General features: G+C 48.0%; 1 protein-coding gene across 2 annotated transcripts in view; it reads right to left on the bottom strand.

Moving 5' to 3' along the window:
* The window catches only part of TTC21B (tetratricopeptide repeat domain 21B), a 418459-nt gene extending 407810 nt beyond the window's left edge, over positions 1-10649 (bottom strand). Inside the window, exon 1 of one of the 2 annotated variants that reach the window (XM_063933597.1) lies at positions 10395-10649. In XM_063933597.1, the coding sequence (XP_063789667.1) occupies positions 10395-10427 (33 nt within the window). In that variant the 5' untranslated portion in view covers positions 10428-10649. The remainder of the gene's footprint in view (positions 1-10394) is intronic. The other variant, XM_063933598.1, reaches the window with a different exon arrangement.
* Between the last annotated feature and the right edge of the window lie 3882 nt (positions 10650-14531).

Genomic DNA, 14531 nt, shown 5'->3' with positions numbered 1-14531 from the left:
AGGCCTAAGTCCAGTCCCCGTTCTAGAAAAGCCAAAAATTTGGCAGTACTAAATTTGTATGCATCATAATTCTTAGCCACACACCAGGTGAAGTAAGAAATCCAGACCCTACAATAAATCCGAGCCGAAGCCGGTTTACGGGCCTTCAACATAGTTTGAATGACCGCCTCAGACAATCCGTGGCCCTCAGAACTGAAGCTTCAAGAGCCATGTCGTCAAAGCCAGTTGGGCCAGATCCTGGTAGACACAAAGGCCCTGAACGAGGAGGTCTGGGCGTTGTGGAAGTAGAAGAGGACGCTCTATCAAGAGACCCTGCAGGTCTGAGAACCAATGCCGTCTGGGCTACGCCGCAGCGATTCGAAGTAGTAATCTTCCTTCTTGCTTGAACTTCCTTATTACCCTGGGCAGGAGTGACACCGGAGGGAACACATACAGCAGCCGAAAGTTCCATGGTAGTGCCAGCGCGTCCACAAACGCTGCTTGAGGCGCCGTCATGTCTACATCTGGTAGGCCCCACTCCGGATGAAGGCTCCACTCTCCGGCGTGTACGTCCTGACGACTGAGAAAGTCCGCTTCCCAGTTGAGGACTCCCGGAATGAACACTGCCGATACGGCTAGCAGATGGCATTCCGCCCATAGAAGAATCTTTGACACTTCCATCATTGCCATGCGGCTTCGAGTGCCGCCTTGATGATTTATGTACGCCACCATGGTGGCGTTGTCCGACTGTACTTGAACAGGCCTGTTCTGTACCAAAGACAGGGCCAGTTTCAGAGCATTGAACACTGCCTGCAACTCCAGAATCTTTATCGGAAGGAGAGATTCCGTCCTGGTCCACCGACAATGAAGAGAGTGTTGCTCCAACACCGCGTCCCAACCCCGCAGACTGGCATCCGTCGTTAGGAGGAACCAGTTGGAGATCCAGAAGGGACGACCCCTGCTCAATCGTTGGTCCTGGAGCCATCAGCTCAGAGTCAGACAAACTTCCGGAGTCAAGGAAATCATGCGAGACCTGATCCGGTGAGGCAGGCCGTCCCACTTGGAAAGGATTAACAGCTGCAGAGGACGAGATTGAAATTGAGCGTACTCCACCATGTTGAAAGCCGACACCATGAGGCCTAGTACTTGCATCGCCGAGTATATCAACACACGTGGGCGAGATAGGAAGCATCTTATCTCGTCCTAAAGTTTCAGTACCTTCTCCGGAGACAAGAACAACCGTTGGTTGTGTGTGTCCAGTAATACCCCCAGGTGCACCATGCTCTGAGCAGGGACCAGTGAGGATTTCTTCCAGTTGATGAGCCACCCGTGGGCTTGCAGGAATTGGTCAGTTCCAGATGACGGAGAAGAAGTACCTCTGGAGAGTTCGCCAGGATCAACAAGTCGTCCAGATATGGCAGGATCCTGATACCCTGACGGCGAAGAAGGGCCGTCATGACTGCCATGACCTTGGTAAAGATTTGCGGAGCAGTGGTCAGTCCAAAAGGCAAGGCCTGGAATGGATAATGTAGGTTGCCAATAGCAAACCGCAGATACTGCTGATGCGACATGGCAATAATAAGATTTTACTCACCGGTAAATCTATTTCTCGTAGTCCGTAGTGGATGCTGGGACTCCGTAAGGACCATGGGGAATAGCGGCTCCGCAGGAGACTGGGCACAACTAAAGAAAGCTTTAGGACTACCTGGTGTGCACTGGCTCCTCCCTCTATGACCCTCCTCCAGACCTCAGTTAGGATACTGTGCCCGGAAGAGCTGACACAATAAGGAAGGATTTTGAATCCCGGGTAAGACTCATACCAGCCACACCAATCACACCGTATAACTCGTGATACTATACCCAGTTAACAGTATGAAATATAACTGAGCCTCTCAACAGATGGCTCAACAATAACCCTTTAGTTAAACAATAACTATATACAAGTATTGCAGACAATCCGCACTTGGGATGGGCGCCCAGCATCCACTACGGACTACGAAAAATAGATTTACCGGTGAGTAAAATCTTATTTTCTCTGACGTCCTAAGTGGATGCTGGGACTCCGTAAGGACCATGGGGATTATACCAAAGCTCCCAAACGGGCGGGAGAGTGCGGATGACTCTGCAGCACCGAATGAGCAAACTCTAGGTCCTCCTCAGCCAGGGTATCAAACTTGTAGAATTTAGCAAATGTGTTTGACCCCGACCAAGTAGCTGCTCGGCAAAGTTGTAAAGCCGAGACCCCTCGGGCAGCCGCCCAAGAAGAGCCCACCTTCCTCGTGGAATGGGCTTTAACTGATCTAGGATGCGGCAGTCCAGCCGCAGAATGTGCAAGCTGAATCGTACTACAGATCCAGCGAGCAATAGTCTGCTTTGAAGCAGGAGCACCCAGCTTGTTGGGTGCATACAGGATAAATAGCGAGTCAGTTTTCCTGACAACAGCTGTCCTGGAAACATAAATTTTCAGGGCCCTGACTACGTCCAACAACTTGGAATCCTCCAAGTCTTTAGTAGCCGCAGGCACCACAATAGGTTGGTTCAAATGAAAGGCTGATACCACCTTGGGGAGAAACTGGGGACGAGTCCTCAATTCTGCCCTATCCATATGGAAAATCAGATAAGGGCTTTTACATGACAAAGCCGCCAATTCTGACACACGCCTGGCCGAAGCCAAGGCCAACAGCATGACCACTTTCCACGTGAGATATTTTAATTCCACGGTTTTAAGTGGCTCAAACCAATGTGACTTTAGGAAATCCAATACCACGTTGAGATCCCAAGGTGCCACTGGAGGCACAAAAGGGGGCTGAATATGCAGCACTCCCTTAACAAATGTCTGAACTTCAGGTAGGGAAGCCAGTTCTTTCTGGAAGAAAATCGATAGAGCCGAAATCTGGACCTTAATGGAACCCAATTTTAGGCCCATAGTCACCCCTGACTGTAGGAAGTGCAGAAAACGGCCCAGCTGAAATTCCTCCGTTGGGGCCTTCCTGGCCTCACACCACGCAACATATTTTCGCCATATGCGGTGATAATGGTTTGCGGTCACTTCTTTCCTAGCTTTAATCAGCGTAGGGATGACTTCCTCCGGAATGCCCTTTTCCTTCAGGATCCGGCGTTAAACCGCCATGCCGTCAAACGCAGCCACGGTAAGTCTTGGAACAGACAGGGCCCCTGCTGCAGCAGGTCCTGTCTGAGCGGCAGAGGCCATCGGTCCTCTGAGATCATTTCTTGAAGTTCCGGGTACCAAGCTCTTCTTGGCCAATCCGGAACAATGAGTATAGTTCTTACTCCTCTTTTCCTTATTATCATCAGTACCTTGGGTATGAGAGGAAGAGGAGGGAACACATAAACCGACTGGAACACCCACGGTGTCACTAGAGCGTCCACAGCTATTGCCTGAGGGTCTCTCGACCTGGCGCAATATCTTTCTAGCTTTTTGTTTAGGCGGGACGCCATCATGTCCACCAGTGGCCGTTCCCATCGATTTACAATCAGCTGGAAGACTTCTGGATGAAGTCCCCACTCTCCCGGGTGGAGGTCGTGCCTGCTGAGGAAGTCTGCTTCCCAGTTGTCCACTCCCGGAATGAACACTGCTGACAGTGCTAACACGTGATTTTCCGCCCATCGGAGAATCCTTGTGGCTTCTGCCATCGCCATCCTGCTTCTTGTGCCGCCCTGTCGGTTTACATGGGCGACTGCCGTGATGTTGTCTGACTGGATCAGTACCGGCTGGTTTTGAAGCAGGGGTCTTGCCTGACTTAGGGCATTGTAAATGGCCCTCAGTTCCAGAATATTTATGTGTTGGGAAGTCTCCTGACTTGACCATAGTCCTTGGAAGTTTCTTCCCTGTGTGACTGCCCCCCAGCCTCGAAGGCTGGCATCCGTGGTCACCAGGACCCAGTCCTGTATGCCAAATCTGCAGCCCTCTTGAAGATGAGCACTCTGCAGCCACCACAGCAGAGACACCCTGTTCCTTGGAGACAGGGTTATCAGCCGATGCATCTGAAGATGCGATCCGGACCACTTGTCCAACAGGTCCCACTGAAAAGTCCTTGCATGGAACCTGTCGAATGGAATTGCTTCGTAGGAAGCTACCATTTTTCCCAGGACTCGCGTGCAGTGATGCACCGACACCTGTTTTGGTTTTAGGAGGCCTCTGACTAGAGATGACAGCTCCTTGACTTTCTCCTCCGAGAGAAACACTTTTTTCTGTTCTGTGTCCAGAACCATCCCCAGGAACAGTAGACGTGTCGTAGGGACCAGCTGTGACTTTGGAATATTTAGAATCCAACCGTGCTGTTGTAGCACCTCCCGAGATAGTGCTACCCCGACCAACAACTGCTCCCTGGACCTCGCCTGTATCAGGAGATCGTCCAAGTACGGGATAATTAAAACTCCCTTTTTTCGAAGGAGTATCATCATTTCGGCCATTACCTTGGTAAATACCCTCGGTGCCGTGGATAGACCAAACGGCAACGTCTGGAATTGGTAATGACAATCCTGTACCACAAATCTGAGGTACTCCTGGTGAGGATGGTAAATGGGGACATGCAGGTAAGCATCCTTGATGTCCAGTGATACCATGTAATCCCCCTCGTCCAGGCTTGAAATAACCGCCCTGAGCGATTCCATCTTGAACTTGAATTTTTTTATATAAGTGTTCAAGGATTTCAAATTTAAAATGGGTCTCACCGAACCGTCCGGTTTCGGTACCACAAACATTGTGGAATAGTAACCCCGTCCTTGTTGAAGGAGGGGCACCTTGATTATCACCTGCTGGGAATACAGCTTGTGAATTGCCTCTAGCACTGCCTCCCTGTCTGAGGGAGTTGTTGGCAAGGCAGATTTGAGGAAACGGCGAGGGGGAGACGTCTCGAATTCCAGCTTGTACCCTTGAGATACCATTTGAAGTATCCAGGGATCCACCCGTGAGCGAGCCCACTGATTGCTGAAGTTCTTGAGACGGGCCCCCACCGTACCCGGCTCCGCCTGTGGAGCCCCAGCGTCATGCGGTGGACTTAGAGGAAGCGGGGGAGGACTTTTGTTCCTGGGAACTGGCTGTATGCTGCAGCTTTTTCCCTCTACCTCTGCCTCTGGGCAGAAAGGACGCGCCTTTAACCCGCTTGCCTTTCTGGGGCCGAAAGGACTGTACCTGATAATACGGTGCTTTCTTTGGCTGTGAGGGAACATGGGGTAAAAATGCTGACTTCCCAGCTGTCGCTGTGGAAACGAGGTCCGAGAGACCATCCCCAAACAACTCCTCACCCTTATAAGGCAAAACTTCCATGTGCCTTTTAGAATCTGCATCACCCGTCCACCGCCGAGTCCATAATCCTCTCCTGGCAGAAATGGACATTGTACTTATTTTAGATGCCAGCCGGCAAATATCCCTCTGTGCATCTCTCATGTATAAGACTGCGTCTTTTATATGCTCTATGGTTAGCAATATAGTGTCCCTGTCTAGGGTATCAATATTTTCTGACAGGGAATCTGACCACGCAGCTGCAGCACTGCACATCCATGCTGAAGCAATAGCTGGTCTCAGTGTAATACCTGAGTGTGTATATACAGACTTCAGGATAGCCTCCTGCTTTCTATCAGCAGGCTCCTTTAGGGCGGCCGTGTCCGGAGACGGTAGTGCCACCTTCTTTGACAGACGTGTGAGCGCTTTATCCACCCTAGGGGATGTTTCCCAACGTGACCTATCCTCTGGCGGGAAAGGGTACGCCATTAGTAACCTTTTAGAAATTACTAGTTTCTTATCGGGGGAAGCCCACGCTTCTTCACACACTTCATTTAATTCATCGGATGGGGGAAAAACCACTGGTAGTTTTTTCTCCCCAAACATAATACCCTTTTTTGTGGTCCCCCCCCCCCCCCCCCCCCCCTCCCCAGCGCACTGCACCCATCAGTGACCGGAGTGTGAGGTGTGCATGGGAAGCAATGGCGCACAGCTGCAGTGCTGTGCGCTACCTTGATGAAGACCGAAGTCTTCTGCCGCCGATTTCCAGGACCCTCTTCTTGCTTCTGGCTCTGTAAGGGGGACGGCGGCGCGGCTCCGGGACCGGACGACCGAGGCTGGGCCTGTGTTCGATCCCTCTGGAGCTAATGGTGTCCAGTAGCCTAGAAGCCCAAGCTAGCTGCAAGCAGGTAGGTTCGCTTCTCTCCCCTTAGTCCCTCGTAGCAGTGAGTCTGTTGCCAGCAGATCTCACTGAAAATAAAAAACCTAAAATAAACTTTATTTTTCTAAGAGCTCAGGAGAGCCCCTAGTGTGCATCCAGCTCAGCCGGGCACAAAATTCTAACTGAGGTCTGGAGGAGGGTCATAGAGGGAGGAGCCAGTGCACCCCAGGTAGTCCTAAAGCTTTCTTAAGTTGTGCCCAGTCTCCTGCGGAGCCGCTATTCCCCATGGTCCTTACGGAGTCCCAGCATCCACTTAGGACGTCAGAGAAATGTATATGTAGGTAAGCATCCTGTATGTCTAGGGATACAATATAGTCCTTGGGTTCAAAGGCCAGAACAATAGAGCAAAGAGTTTCCATACAGTAGTCAGCATATTAGAGAAAACAGCCTAAGGTGGGTTTTGGTGTGCCACCGGTGCTGCAGGCTGACTAGGGGGTGCAGGACACCCAGTACCTGGCCCCTCAGGTGAAATATTTTCCTCAGGTAAAACCGTGGAACGAGGAGGAGCGTCCATGGAATTCCCGCCCCGTGTAGCAGACATTACTTGGAAATGTAGCCTTAGGGCGTAGTAGTACAATATAGCCAGACAAACACAGTACCGGACAAAAAAAAACTATGTAAGGTGACTGCAAACGCAGAACACAAACAGAGGATTTAAGCGGTATAGGGTGACTGAAAATACACAGAGAAAAATACTAAATTGTATATCCTGCGAAACACAGACACACATATATAATTAGCCCCCCTCAGGGTACAGAATATAGGGATAGCAATATGTGTGAGATATACTGAATGGAAACCACACAGCAGCTATTGGCACACACAATCACATGTACAATGCAGAAATTATTACATACAACAATAAAACTGCACTGGTAATACTACATAGAGCTATGTATGTATACAGATATAACAATGCACAGTAAACACTGGATATATATCACAGAATACTTGTACTAAATATTCATATAGAAGTGCACTTGTTCTTAACTAACACTGTCTAAACGACATGTAGAATACTTAAGTGTCCTGTAAACGCACAGTGCTGAAGAGGTAGGCGGCTTTACAGAGAAGACTGTGCCCAGAATCAACGCAGCCCTGTGTAATGGCGCCCAAACGCTGACAGGGAGTGAGGGAGAAAGAGAGAGAAAGAGAGAGAGAGAGAGATTCAGCTCCAGAGCGGGAACATCTGCTGTAGATGGCGCCTGGGAGAGGGGCTACAGGTCAGCGCCCTATCCCCTCTGCTGGACTTCACCACCAGGTAGTATGGAGCCTATGTGAAAAGGATTTTAGTAAATCCAACCTATGCTCCTTGCCCTGGTGGATATAGTGGGGTCCCTGTACGGCCACAGTGTCCACGCCAGCGGCGCGGTCCGTCTCCGGAGACTGTGTCCGGATCGTGATTTCGGCAGGTCCCATCTGGGGGACCCTCTTACCTCCTCCCTAGATGTGCGGCCACGCGATCCAGGACAGCAGCGGCGGTATGTGTGTGCCTGATGAAACCGGAGCGTTAACGCTGTAAGTACCCGGAAACCAGGGCATGGGAGTATACGGCCCTTGAAATCTTCTTTCTTCTCAGAAAAGCTCTTTTTAGGGCTGATTAGAGCAGCCCATCATGTTAGCTGCCTGCACTGCAGGCACCAACCTACAAACTGAGCGCCTGGAGGCGGGGATATGGAGGAGGCGGTGCAGTACATCCTGGGAACAGTCAAAGCTTTAGCCTGTTGGTGCCTCAGATCAAGATCCAACTCTACAACCCCAATGTTATTCCCTGTGGAATACCAGTGTACCCCACTGCAGAAATGAGTGATGTCAGTTTCACCCTTCCTGAGCGACGTTCTCATTTTCTCGGCAAGTGTGTATACTGCCGCCGATCAACGATGCTCGGCCCCGCGGGTCGTTAATAACCCTCGCTGTCGGCCGTGCAGGCAGCTCAATTTGGACTGTTGTCCGAGAGCTGCCTGCACGGCCCGGCCGCTGCGTGACGTCACTGAGCGATATGGTCATCATATTGCTCCGTGTGTACGCCCTGCCGCCGACCGCCCCGGCCCAGGAGGGGAAACACTAGGCGACGCCACTCATAGAGCATGTCACCTAGTGTGTACCCACCTTTAGTGCTTACAGTGTGTACCTGCATTTTTTTCCTATATGATACTAGAAGCCTTAGCACGGTAGCACCTCTTATTATGTTTAAATTAGGGTGTGCAGTCCAAGTCGTCCCCCGCTCATCTTTTTCTACTATATTTGTGAATATATTGTACACTTGAAGGTGAGGCTCCTTCAGTTTAGTACTGACACCTTCCCTCCTTTAGGTGTTTTTAATTGCAGGTTCCTGCATTGCTGACTACATATTAGAACGGGCACTATTTAAAGGTAAGACCTGGATAAATAGATATAATGTGTTAGTAGTAGGGATGTCAGGGACCCATCTGATGAAGTTCATCTGGACGTGGTGGATGGACCCACATTTTCTGCTCAAATTTGTGCTAAGAATTTCATATACTGTATATACAGTATTAATTGTAAGAGTTTATCAAAATTATTTTGCAAACCTCCCCACATGACACTTTCCAGAAGGGACAAAATGCTCTGCTCCTAGACTTCCCTCTTATTGTATGATTGCCGTCACATGTGTTGCAACACCTTTCTTATCAATTAACTAGTTGAATACAGATAAAGGCAATCAAATTCAGAGGGAAGTCCAGGAGCAGAGCATTTTGTCCCTCCTGGAAAGGGTCATGTTGGGAGGAATGATTTTGACTAGAGGGGGAGATTCAAATATTTGAAAAGTCGGTTGGGTGTCTGTTTGTTCCTGTCTATTATACCCCTTTCACATCGCACTAAAAACCAGGTATCGACACGGCATATTGCCGTGTCGAAACGGGTCAGTGTGCGATGTGAAAGGTCCTTTGCAGAATTAGCGGGTCGCCTGACACGGTAATTCAACCCGGTAAAAAAGAAGGGTTATTACCGGGTAGAATACCGGGTCAGGCGCAGTGTGAATGGGAGCCGTTCCGATGCGACACGGCTCCCATTCACAGCATAGGCAGAGGCGGCGCAGGAGATGAGCTCATCTCCCAGCGCCGCCTCCACCCCCGCCCCTGCTGCGCCCCCCGCTGCTATGGCAACCGACCCGGTATATTGCTGGGTCGGAAAGCCAGCAGAGGAGCGCAAATGCCGGATCCCACCCGGTAAGGACACGTTTCTCTTACCGGGTAGGATCCGGCATTTGCGATCTGAATGCAGCATTAGATAGGAAAAAACAGACTCCTAACTGACTTTTCAAACATTTGAATCTCCCCCTCAGTATTCTTTCTGCGCACCTGCTTTTTTCCTTTTTCCTCAATAGTACTAGAAGCCTCAGCATGGTAGCACCTCTTAATAGGTTTAAAATTAGTGTGTGCAATCCAAGCTGACCCCACTCTTTTTCCTCTATATTTGTGTACATAATGTTCAAAACGTTGCCAAAAACTGTTGACAGGTACATAATGTAAATACCCAATTTTCAACCTAACCCCTAAAATTTAGATTGTTGACATTTTGATTGCGTCGACCTTTTGACTGTCAACATAATGGGGGGAATTCAATTAATATCACTGCTCGATCTACTGTCTAAAGTGGCGGAAGATCGCGGGGCGATATTCAATTGATGTTGTTTATCGTGCCCATTAGTGTCCGGTTTAGCCACATAAAGCAGCTAAACCCAACTAAATTAATGGATGCGATTGGAAAAAGTGCCATTTGGGAACCCAAACATGTCACTTTCTCACATGTCAGCTCACCAGCACGGGGTGCTGCAAACTGAAATGTGTCTCCCAGCAGCGCGGCCAAACGGAGCAATAGATGAATTGCTCAGTTGGGCACCATCTGGTGCCAGCCGCAGGGAAAAACAATTGAATTCTCTCCAATGACTGCATACTAATAAAATGGTGCATGTAATCAGGTAGGGGCAGGTAGTTAGGTACATGTGAGCAGACACACGTATGGCCATAAGCAGTTACAGATAAATAAGCACATGAAGGCAGGTAAGGCCATAAAAGCACATAAGGACAGGAAAGTGCATGCAGGCAGGTAAGCCCATAAAAGCAGGCAAGGACAGGTATATACAGTATATGGAGACAGGTAGGAATGCATGTAAGCAGGTAGGTGCATTTGCAGGTAGGTAGGTTAGCGCATGATGTACTAACGGTTTCCATCAATGACAAAGAACAAAGATGTATATGCTCCCACCTGGGCATTGGAAGTGACAGAATCTGCAGCCATGATGCTGCTCTGCCCGAGAGAGGTCTCAGGGACACACTAGCTGGATCGGAGCTGACACTGGTGATGATAAACTGTGGGGACACTGTGTGTGGAGTTGGGACCAATCCTCTTTAACTCATCCCACCGGACATACGCAGCAGAGCCTCCTAACAACGGAGACGGCCACCTACATGGAGACATACATTGCAGCCTTTACGTCATCAGCAGTCTACATTCCCATTAACAGAAGAGCAGTGACTGCGCACTAGAGTAAAATGGTATTCATCCGTGCACTATTAATCGTCTTCACGTCCGTACAAACAGACGGACATTTTAACGGAGACTAAGAAGTACCGAAGCAGCCAGTTTAAGCAGTATAATGCTATGGATTGGGCGTATAATTAGGACAAAATGAAAAACGCTAATGTAGGGCCTCTTTGGCTACGTACGATAGAGGCTAACAGTGTATTCTGGGATTTGTAGCTCCATGACGCTAGATTACCTAACAGTCTGCACGAATTGGTACTTAAGAGAGAAGTAGTGTAATGCAATAATAGCAAAACTGACATGCTCTGTATATTATAACGATTACTTTTTTTAATTATTATTATTTGAGTGGTGTAATAGAAAGAGACTATTAATGCTAGGATGTTCTTAAGGCAGGTCTGTGTATAATGTAGCATAATGTTATTTTCTCTGACGTCCTAGTGGATGCTGGGTACTCCGTAAGGACCATGGGGTATAGACGGGCTCCGCAGGAGACTGGGCACTCTCAAAAGAAAGATTAGGTACTATATCTGGTGTGCACTGGCTCCTCCCTCTATGCCGCTCCTCCAGACCTCAGTTAGTATCTGTGCCCGGCCAGAGCTGGATGCACCCTAGGGGCTCTCCTGAGCTTCCTAGAAAAGAAAGTATTTGTACGAGGCTGAAGTTAGCTTCTTATTCGGCCAGCTTCTTATTCACTTCTTATTCAAGCTCCAGCTTCTTATTCACTTCTTATTCGAACTCCAGCTTCTTATTCAGATCATTCAGTTTCGCAAGGGTTAATGAGTCTTCTGTCACAAATTTGACACCTGAAATCAACAGAGTAGGGTCCCTTGCATGTGACCCACTTGTATTTTGCCTGGCCCAACACTGTTTTGGGCATGAAATACACTGGCAAAGTGGGCACACACACCATATTTTGCCATTTTGAATAAGTAGCTGTAGTTTTGCAAGGGTTAACTAGTCTTGGGCCACAAATTTGACACCTGAAATCAACAGAGAGTGGTCACTTGCATGTGACCCACTTGTATTTTGCCTGGCCCAACGCTGTTTTGGGCATGAAATACACTGGCAAAGTGGGCACACACACCATATTTTACCATTTTGAATAAGTAGCTGTAGTTTTGCAAGGGTTAACCAGTCTTGGGCCACAAATCTGACACCTGAAATCAACAGAGGGTGGTCACTTACATGTGACGCAGTTGTATTTTGCTTGGCCCAATGCTGTTTTGGGCATGAAATATACTGGCAAAGTGGGCACACACACCATATTTTGCCATTTTGAATAAGTAGCTGTAGTTTAGCAAGGGTTAACTAGTCTTGGGCCACAAATTTGACCCCCAAAAACAACAGAGGGTGGTCACTTATATATGACGCAGTTGTAATTTGCCTGGCCCAACGCTGTTTTGAGCATGAAATATACTGGCAAAGTGGGCACACACCATATTTTGCCATTTTGAATAAGTAGCTGTAGTTTAGCAAGGGTTAACTAGTCTTGGGCCACAAATTTGACCCCCAAAAACAACAGAGGGTGGTCACTTACATATGACGCAGTTGTATTTTGCTTGGCCCAACGCTGTTTTGGGCATGAAATACACTGGCAAAGTGGGCACACACACCATATTTTACCATTTTGAATAAGTAGCTGTAGTTTTTCAAGGGTTAACCAGTCTTGGGCCACAAATCTGACACCTGAAATCAACAGAGGGTGGTCACTTACATATGACGCAGTTGTATTTTGCTTGGCCCAACGCTGTTTTGGGCATGAAATACACTGGCAAAATGGGCACACACACCATATTTTGCCATTTTGAATAAGTAGCTGTAGTTTAGCAAGGGTTAACTAGTCTTGGGCCACAAATTTGACCCCCAAAAACAACAGAGGGTGGTCACTTACATATGACGCAGTTGTATTTTGCCTGGCCCAACGCTGTTTTGGGCATGAAATACACTGGCAAAGTGGGCACACACACCATATTTTACCATTTTGAATAAGTAGCTGTAGTTTTGCAAGGGTTAACCAGTCTTGGGCCACAAATCTGACACCTGAAATCAACAGAGGGTGGTCACTTACATATGACGCAGTTGTATTTTGCTTGGCCCAACGCTGTTTTGGGCATGAAATACAGTACACTGGCAAAGTGGGCACACACACCATATCTTACCATTTTGAATAAGTAGCTGTAGTTTTGCAAGGGTTAACCAGTCTTGGGCCACACATTTGACCCGCAAAAACAACAGAGGGTGGTCACTTGCATGTGACCCACTTGTATTTTTCCTGGCTCAACGCTGTTTTGGGCATGAAATACACTGGCAAAGTGGGCACACACACCATGATTTGCTATTTTGAATAAGTAGCTGTAGTTTTGCAAGGGTTAACCAGTCTTGGGCCACAAATTTGACAACTGAAATCAACAGAGGGTGGTCACTTACATATGACCCACTTGTATTTTGCTTGGCCCAACGCTGTTTTGGGCATGAAATACACTGGCAAAGTGGGCACAGACACCATTTTATAAATTGCCATTTTGAATAAGTAGCTGTAGTTTTGCAAGGGTTAACTAGTCTTGGGCCACAAATTTGACCCCTGAAATCAACAGAGGGTGGTCACTTACATATGACCCACTTGTATTTTGCTTGGCCCAACGCTGTTTTGGGCATACAATACACTGGCAAAGTGGGCACACACACCATATTTTGCCATTTTGAATAAGCAGCTGTAGTTTTGCAAGGGTTAACTAGTCTTGGGCCACAAATTTGACCCCTGAAATCAGCAGAGGGTGGTCACTTACATATCACCCACTTGTATTTTGTTTGGCCCAACGCTGTTTCGGGCATGAAATACACTGGCAAAGTGGGCACACACACCATATTTTACCATTTTGAATAAGTAGCTGTAGTTTTGCAAGGGTTAACCAGTCTTGGGCCACAAATCTGACACCTGAAATCAACAGAGGGTGGTCACTTACATGTGTCGCAGTTGTATTTTGCTTGGCCCAACGCTCTTTTGGGCATGAAATATACTGGCAAAGTGGGCACACACACCATATTTTGCCATTTTGAATAAGTAGCTGTAGTTTAGCAAGGGTTAACTAGTCTTGGGCCACAAATTTGACCCCCAAAAACAACAGAGGGTGGTCACTTATATATGACGCAGTTGTATTTTGCCTGGCCCAACGCTGTTTTGAGCATGAAATATACTGGCAAAGTGGGCACACACCATATTTTGCCATTTTGAATAAGTAGCTGTAGTTTAGCAAGGGTTAACTAGTCTTGGGCCACAAATTTGACCCCCAAAAACAACAGAGGGTGGTCACTTACATATGACGCAGTTGTATTTTGCTTGGCCCAACGCTGTTTTGGGCATGAAATACACTGGCAAAGTGGGCACACACACCATATTTTGCCATTTTCAATAAGTAGCTGTAGTTTTGCAAGGGTTAACTAGTCTTGGGCCACAAATTTGACACCTGAAATCAACAAAGGGTGATCAGTTACATATGACCCACTTGTATTTTGCTTGGCCCAACGCTGTTTTGGGCATGAAATACACTGGCAAAGTGGGCACACACACCATATTTTGCCATTTTGAATAAGTAGCTGTAGTTTAGCAAGGGTTAACTAGTCTTGGGCCACAAATTTGACCCCCAAAAACAACAGAGGGTGGTCACTTACATATGACGCAGTTGTATTTTGCTTGGCCCAACGCTGTTTTGGGCATGAAATACACTGGCAAAGCGGGCACACACACCATATTTTGCCATTTTGAATAAGTAGCTGTAGTTTAGCAAGGGTTAACTAGTCTTGGGCCACAAATTTGACCCCCAAAAACAACAGAGGGTGGTCACTTACATATGACGC

The sequence above is a fragment of the Pseudophryne corroboree genome, chromosome 7 (genome assembly GCF_028390025.1).
Source record: "Pseudophryne corroboree isolate aPseCor3 chromosome 7, aPseCor3.hap2, whole genome shotgun sequence".
NCBI lineage: Eukaryota > Metazoa > Chordata > Amphibia > Anura > Myobatrachidae > Pseudophryne > Pseudophryne corroboree.
The sequence above is the reverse complement of the archived record's forward strand: the minus strand, read 5'-3'. Positions and strand labels throughout refer to the sequence as shown.